The sequence below is a fragment of the Marmota marmota genome, unplaced genomic scaffold (assembly GCF_001458135.2).
Source record: "Marmota marmota marmota unplaced genomic scaffold, marMar, whole genome shotgun sequence".
In the NCBI taxonomy this organism is placed as follows: Eukaryota; Metazoa; Chordata; class Mammalia; order Rodentia; family Sciuridae; genus Marmota; species Marmota marmota.
In genome coordinates this window covers 3,633,734-3,642,441 of record NW_026000048.1, presented here as the reverse complement: position 1 = coordinate 3,642,441, position 8,708 = coordinate 3,633,734, and the positions used below count along the sequence as shown (strand labels likewise).

Genomic DNA, 8,708 nt, shown 5'->3' with positions numbered 1-8,708 from the left:
TCTGGGGCATGGCTGGGAACATGCTCCTGTGTACACCTGGAGCTTATATACATATGTAATGTGTGTGTGTGGACACATTTTACACCCTTGGGCAGGGTTGGATTCTAGGGGCATAACCACATCACCAGTTGTCACTCCTGTAGCATTTCATACCAGGATTTACTCCTCATTTCTATGAACATAAGATAATTCCAAGTACCTGGAAGCAATGGTAAAGGAAAAATTAGACCTTTAGAAAGTTTCCTTCAATCTTTAGATATTTTTATTTTTTATGCTTTTGTTATTGCTTTATGGTTAAACATAACAAAGCATAATTTTGACATAATGATACATGTATGGAATATAATTTGCTCCACTTCAGTCCCTAGTACTTCCTTTGTTCCCTCCTCTTCTCCCTCCCCCTGTTTCCCTTTTCTCTACTCTCCTGATCTTCCTTTGGTTTATTTATAGTTTGATTCCTTTTTAATTAGTGCCTTATAGTCATACAAAATGGTAAAACTCACTGTGGTATATTCATGCGTGTACATAGCATGATTTGTTTAATTTTAATCCATCGTTCCTCCCTTTCCTGACCCTCTTCCCTGCTCCCTCCTCTCTCCTCCTCAATACCCTTCCTCTGCTCCACTGATCTCCCTTCTGTTTTCATAGGATCCCCCTTCCCCCACACACACACCTGCTTTTTCCTTATTTTGGTCTAGATTCTTGGTCTAGCTTCCGCATATGAAAGAAGACTTTTGACCCTTGACTTTCTGAATATAGTTTATTTGACTTAGCTTGATGTTCTCCAGTTCTATCCATTTGCCAGCAAATGACATAATTTCATTATTCTTTCTGGCTAAACCTCCATTGTGTGTGTGTCTCTGTGTGTGTGTGTGTGTGTGTGTGTGTTGTTCATCTAGTCTTCTGTTGGTAGGCACTTGGGCTAGTTCCATAACATGACTATTGTGAATTGTGCTGCTATAAACACTGATGATCCTGTATCACTATTGTACGCAGATTTAAGTTCTTTTGAATAAATACCAAGAGTGGGATAGCAGGGTCTTATGGTGGTTCCATTCCTAGTCTTTTGAGGAATCTCTATATTGCTTTCCAAAGTGGTTATACTAATATATAATCCTGCAAACAATGTATGAGTATATGTTTTCCTCCCACATTCTTGCCAGCATTTAATTATTTGTTGTTTTTTTTTTTAGAAATTATCAATACAGTTTATTGGTAGCAATGTAAATCAATTACAATTAAAAACCAAACTAAACAGATTTTCCAAATGAATAAATCTTAAGCACTATTAATTGCCTATAACATATCTGGCAAATATGTTTAAAAAATTCAACAATATTAATTTTCTTTGTAAATTAACTGTAAAAAACTATAACTGTTGAGTCAATCTTCATTAGTACTTGAAAGTACAAATACAAGTCAAATAAGGTTCAAAAGACCTCATAAAACAGAATAGTCTAAAATACAAAGACAATTTTTAAACTGCTTGATTTACTTCAAAGCATTTTTATACAAAATAATAATAATAATACCCACCTTAAAACAGTACATGTTTTCTGGATTGTACACGAAAGTTCACTTCCAGATGTCTTTTCTGTCAAATATTTAATCTTTCTTCATTGTCAGAATCTTAATTTTCATTCCTGGTTGGATTTTTCTTCCTTGATAATTCTTTTTGTTACTCCACTGAAATATTTCTCACGGAAGGAATTATGACCTTGATATGGCAGAAAATGATCACTTAGCAGATGTGAATACTGGTCCCGGTTCTCGAATTTCTTCACCTTTTCCATTGTGATCAAGCACCTTGATGTGTGACTAGAAAGTTTCTGCTCATAGTTGCTGATGAGTTTCAGGCAAGGGTGCCAGGGTACCATCTCTTCAGTGTACTCTGGTGTATACACTGGTAACCAATAGACTAGTCTTCCACCTAATACGAGGGTCTCAGCTGCAAAGTTCAACAGGTCAAAAAACATATCACTCAAGTGATAACTCAAGGAAACAGGAACATGGCTTTCTGGACACTTCTCTATCCCCCTTGGTATTTCTTTCTGTTAACCTGTTCTTCTTGTAGATTCTCTGTTACCATATGGAGGGTCAGTGATAATGGCATCAAAATATGTGCCCTTCCTCCAGGAAGGTTTAGATGCATCTGAAACCAGTACATCAAGGTAATACTTCTCTAAACCATACTGACGAAGATTGGCTCTGATATTTTCATCTGGTCCTCTCCATTTCTGGTTTTTCCGACTAGCCTTTCCCAAGCCATGAACTGTATTATAGTCTATGTCTGTCCCATGTACATATGCACCAAAATGAGCAGATGCTATCAGGAGGCCACCTGTTCCAACAAATGGATCAAAGACAATATCATTTTCTTTCACTTTTCCATGGTTTGCCATGTTGAATGATAAACCAGCATCCATGCTTGTATTTTCAATAAAGTGTCTCTTTTTGACACTGTATAACTCAATTAGCTCTCTCTGTCCATCTGCAATCCATCTACCAAAATAAATATTATATGGATTCTCAGGGATGCAATTAGGGTCCAAACCATAATCCTCCAATATAGAGAATATATGTTGTGGTTTCTTTAAGTTCACTTTTCCTTCAAAGGGCAGAAATTCAAGTGCATCTATTCATTTGACTTTTTCTTCTTGTTTCAATGTTTTATTAAATGTGTGAATCTTTATTTTATACATAGAGTCTGAATGCAGAAATGGAACCATCTTCTCCACAGGGTAATTTTTAAGAGAACTATACAGCTCCTCAGGAGATCTTCCATGACCCCATAGTTCAAATATAGACTTGGCACACACTGTCCGTTTCATTAAGTTTCTTGCAATATCTTCAGAGGGAAGACTAAGAATCCAAAATGGTGACTTCCCGAGTCTTCTTAAGTTGCTGAGGCTGGCCTGGAACTTGATACTTCTGCCTCAGCTTCCCAAGTAGCTAGGATAACAGGAAATAAAATCTTTGCTTTCACTTTTTGGAGGTCAGTTCATCAGCAGGCATTTAATTATTTGTATTTTTGGTGATTTCCATTCTGACTAGAATGAGATAAAATCTCAATGTAGTTTCCATTTGCATTTTCCTGATGTCTAGGGATGTTGAATATACTTTCATATATTTATTGTACATTTGAAATTTTTTGATAAGTGTCTGTTTAGTTCTTTTACCATTTATTAATTGGGCTATTTGTCTTTCTAGTGATAAGCTTTTTGAGTTCTTTATATATTCTGGATATTAATCCCTTGTTGGAGGAGTAGCTGGCAAAGATCTCCCATTCCATAGGCTCTCTCTTTACATGCCAAATAATTTCTTTTGCTGTGCAGAAGATTTTTAATTGGATGCCATTCCACTTATTTATTATTTGTTTTATTTCTTGAGCTTTAAGGATCTTTTTACAAAAGTTGGTACCTGCGCCAATATGTTCAAGATGTTAAGCCTAAGTCTTCTTCTAGCAGTTGGAAAGTTTCTGGGCTAATTCTTAGGTCTTTGATCCACTGTGAGTTGACTTTTGCACAGGGTAAAAGATAGGGAAATAGTTTCATTCTCTATATGGATTTTCAGTTTTCACGCTACCTGCGTGGGCTCTCTCTCATCCAGTGAGGAGGTCTACGGAACAGGGTAGAGGAGAGTGTGGTTGCAGAGTAACTAATCAAGACCTCCGGAGACCAAGCAGGAAGCAGGTCTGATTTTATTGCACAGTTACCACGTATATACACTCAGGCAGTAGCTAAGCAGATTACAGGCAGCCACCAATGCAGTTTCTGCTAACTGTCCTTGCAATGATCAATCGAGGAGTGGGCCATGGAGCAAGCACAGGGACTACAACACATGGCCTCATGCCCAGGACTGTGCCTATGGGGTAAGCTACCTGCTGCTCATGCGCCTAGCACGAGGGGAGTTGCCTGCAACTCAGACACCCTTAACGTGTGCCACATATGCAGTACTCCATGCACTTATCCCTCAACTACTATTTGTTCAAAAGGCTATCTTTTCTCCAACATATGCTTTTGGTACCGTTGATGAATATCAGACGACTGCATCTATGTGGATTTTTCTCTGGGTCTATTCCATTGGTCTTCTTGCCTGTTTTCATATTAATAACAACGCTGCTCTTTTGTTACTGTAGCTCAGTAGTATAATTTGAGATCTGGTTTTGTGGTACCTCCCATACACTCTTGTTGCTCAAGATTGCTTTGGCTATTCTGGTTCTTTTATTCTTCAAGTAAATTTTAGGACTATTTTTTGCTAATTCTTTGAAAAATGTCATTGGCTTTTGTTAGAGATCGCATTTCATTTGTATATTGCATTTGGCAGAATAGCTATTTTGACAATATTAATTCTGCCTATTCAAGAACATGGGGATTCTTAACATCTTCTAACATTTTCTTCAATTTCTTTTCTCATTGTTCTACAATTTTTATGGTAGAAGTCTTTCACCTCCTTGGTTAGATTCATTCCCAAGTATTTTATTAGATTTCATTTGGTTATTATAAATGGGATAGTTTTCCTGGTTTCAATCTCAACAGATTCATTATTGGAGTGTAAGAATGCTATTGATTTATCTGTGCTGAACTTGTATCCTGCTACTTTGCTGAATTTGTTGATCAGCTCTAAAAGTCTTCTGGTAGAGTTTTATTTTGTTTTGTTCTGTTTTTTGGGGTGCAGTCTTCTAGACACAGGATCATGTTATCACAAACAGAAGTAGTTTTACTTGTTATTTTCCTATTTGTATCCCTTTAATTTCCTTTTCTTACCTGATGTTTCTAGCTAGAGTTTCAAGAACCATATTGATTAGGAATGGTGAGAGTGAACATTCTCGTCTTATTCCTAATGTTACGGGAAATGTTTTCAGTTTTTCTCCATGCAGTATGATGTTGGAATTGAGTTTATAAAATATTGAGATTAAGTTCCTTCTATCCCTAGTTTCTCCAGCACTTTTAACATAAAAGGGTGCCAGATTTTGTCAGACACATTTTCTGCGTCGATTGAGTTAATCATGTGATTCTTGTCCTTAATTCTATTTATATGGTGAATTACATTTATGGACTTTTGTATGTTAAACCAAACTTCCATCCCTGGGATGAAACCCATTTGCTCATGGTATACTATCTTCTTAATGTGTTTTTGAATGTCATTTTCCAATATTTTATTAAGGAATTTTGCATCTATGTTCATTATGGATATTGGTCGGAAGTTTTCTTTCCTTGATTTATTTTTGCTTGGGTTTGGTATCAGGGTGATACAGGCAGCACAGAATGACCTTGGCATTTCATGGAATGATTTGAGGAGGATTGGCATCAGTTGTTCTTTAAAGGTCTTGTGTAAATATACTGACAATCTATATGGTCCTGAGCATTTCTTTGTTGGAAGGCTTTTAATTTGCTGCTTTAATCTCATTGTTTTATATTGGTCCATTTAACTTTTCTATATCCTCATGGTTAAATTTGAGTAGGGCATATATGTCTAGATATTTGTCAACATTTTCTCAATTTTCCAGTTTATTGAAGTATAAATTTTCAAAGTTCTTTCTAATGATACTCTGAATTTCAAAAATGTCTGTGGTGATGTCTCCTTTTTCATCCCTAATTTTGTTTATTTGTATCATCTCTCTTACTTTTGGTTAGTTTGGCTAAGGGTTAACCAGTCTTAACCTTTTCAAAGAACCAACTCTGCTGCATTGATCATTTGTATTCTTTTATTCTGAATTTCATTTATTAAGACTCTGATACTAATTATTTCCTGTCTTCTACTGATTTGGGAACAAGTTTGTTCTTCTTTATCTAGGGTCTTAAGGTGTAATAATGGATTAATTATTTGGGATCTTTCTGTTTTTTAAATGTAAGAACTTAATGCTACAAACTTTCCTCTTAGAACTGCCTTGATATGGTAACAGAGAGTTTGATATGTTGTGTGTATGTGTGTGTGTGTGTGTTTCTGTGAATTTCTTTCTTTCTTCCCTAATTTCTTTTATGATCCAATGCTCATTTTTTAAAAAAAAAAAGTGTATTATTTAAACTCCAGGTGTTAAAATGGTTTTTTTTTATCTTGTTTTTGATTTCTGATTTTATTTCATTATAAAAAGGAATATATTTCAATATAGTAAGGAATTCTTTTTTAATTTCTTACTACTTGCTTTGTTCTCTAAAATGTGATCTATTTTAGAAAAAGTTCCATGTGCTGTTAAGAATAAAGTGAATTTGATTATTGACAAATAAAATAGTCTACAGATATCTGTTCAATCAATTTAATTAATAGTATTTTTTAGTTCTGAAGACTGTTTATGTATGAATGACCTAGCTCATGGTTTATGTATGTATGACCCATAGTCTATGTATGAATGAATAACCTAGTTTATGTACAATTGATCTATCATTCATACATATGAATGATATATTAATGACCTATTTAATGGTGAGACCGTATGTGGAAATCACCCAGTATTATTGTAATGTGGTCTATTTGATTCTTTATATTGAGAAGGATTTGTTTTATGTATGTAGGTGTACAAATGTTTGGGGTATAACTATTTCCAATCGTTATATCTTATTGCTGGATGATTCCATTAGCCAGAATGAAGTCACCTTCTTAGTCTCCTTTGATGAATTTTGGCTTGAAGTCTACTTTTTCTGACATTAGAATGGCTACCCCTGCTTGTGTTCAGTCTCCAGTTGCATTGTAAATCTTTTCCCACACTTTCATGGGGGATTGAACCCAGGGTTACTCAATCACTGGGCCACATCCCCAGCCCTATTTTGTATTGTATTTAGAGTCAAGGTCTCACTGAGTTGGTTAGCACCTCGCCATTGCTGAGGCTGGCTTTGAAATCATGAACCTCCTTCCTCAGCCTCCTGAGCTGCTGGAATTATAGGTGTGCGCCACTGCACTTGGGCCATTTTGATTTATTTCTAACGTTTATTTCAAATTTTATTCTCTTTTTTTGTTTGTTTGTTTGTTTGTTTTTTGGTTGTTTTTTTTTTTTTGGTATCAGGTATTGAATTCAGGGGCATTCAACCAATGAGCTATCTCCTCAGCCCTATTTTGTATTTTATTTAGAAATAGGGTCTCACTGAGTTGCTTAGAACCTCACTTTTGCTGAGGCTGGCTTTGAACTCATGATCCTCCTATCTCAGCCTCCCGAGCTGCTGGGACTACAGGTGTCCACCACTGCACCCTACCAGATTTTATTCTCTTTTAATTTACTATTATTCTAGTGGGATTCATCCCTACACTGACTCTGATTTTTATTTTTAATTTCTTTTACATGAAGTATTTTATTAATTCATGTATTATGAAGGCTTAGTAATTATGAATTATTTTACTTTCTGCTTATCATGAAAGGTTTTCATCTTATCTTTAATTCCAAAGAATAATTTTTCTGGAGGTAAAATCTTGAATGGTAAACATTTTCTTTTGGTGCTTGGTATATATTATTCCAAGTCTTTCTGGTTTTCAGCGTCTGGACTAAGACATCAGTTGAAATCTTATTTGGTTTACCTCTAAATGTGAATTGCTATTTTTCTCTTTTTTTTTTTTCCTTTTTTTTTTAATTTTTATTTTTATTTTTTTTATTTTTAATTTTTTATTGTGGGTTGTTCAAAACATTACAAATTTCTTGACATATCATATTCGACACTTTGATTCAAGTGGGTTATGAACTCCCACCTTCACCCCATACATAGATTGCAGAATCACATCAGTTACACATCCATTGATTTACAAATTGCCATACTAGTGTCTGTTGTGCTCCGCTGCCTTTCCCATCCTCCACCCTCCCCCCTCCCCACNCATCAGACTCCTGGGTTCTGGGACTCCCGAGGGAATCACATCAGTTTATTCATAATCTCCCCCATGCAGCAGAGCTACTTGTTTATGTCAGGAATAAAACAATTCCACGTGAATTTCCTGTCGTGTGCTGTTCGCCTGTTTCACGACTTCAGAGGGAATACATTTCACTCATTTTCACCTCAGATGTCTGACCTAAATAACACTAATTTTTTTTAAAAAATGTGAAGATTTGGTGGGCAGAAGATGGTGAAGTAGATCTGGACAGCAACCCTTGACCTCTCCTCAGCCCAGAAAGAAACCAGAGAAAGAACAGCTGACCAGAGAAGTGGGTGACGAGTAACTGAAACTCAACGTCGGACAGTTTGAAACTTGGAGGGACTTGGAGTTTGGTTACCAGAGCAGAGAATAAGGACACAAACCTCTTACCCAGAACCCAGAGCAGGGTGGGGCTGGAGGAGGAATAACGAAGAGATAAAATCACAGAACTGGGCAGCAGAGACAGTGGAAGGGATCAAGCAGTTTAACCCAAGTGGTGGACTGAAGGCTGGGCGGGGCATGGCAGCCATTTTGTAGAGTCCACAGCTGGCCATCCTCCCTAGAAGAAATTAAATCAACTCAGCTTCTCTGGCCTTGACATAGCAATAAATAAAACCACAGGGAATACCTCTGAAGTGGGCTGTCCCAGTAAATCATCTAGAAGGAAGTTGTAGAGGAATGGTTTCCAGGTGAAAGTTACTGAACCGCCCTCCCTCTTGCTGAGCTGACCTGAGAGCTCATCACTGCAGGGAGTGCCAACCCAGCCCAGCAGGCAAAGACAGGCCACCCGACATCCTATGCCCTTCACGGGCACAAGTACAATCTTGATGAGCTGAACCAGTCAGGGTGGAGGCTTCTGTACCCCAGACAGCCTT

The 8,708-nt window shown here is 36.7% G+C and overlaps 1 protein-coding gene across 1 annotated transcript; it reads right to left on the bottom strand.

Moving 5' to 3' along the window:
- Positions 1–1,520: 1,520 nt before the first annotated feature.
- LOC107150278 (tRNA (guanine(10)-N2)-methyltransferase homolog) lies at positions 1,521–2,887 on the bottom strand. The gene is given in 1 exon segment (XM_015495264.2): positions 1,521–2,887. A coding segment is annotated over 1 exon segment (789 nt). The 5' UTR covers positions 2,427–2,887; the 3' UTR covers positions 1,521–1,637.
- Between the last annotated feature and the right edge of the window lie 5,821 nt (positions 2,888–8,708).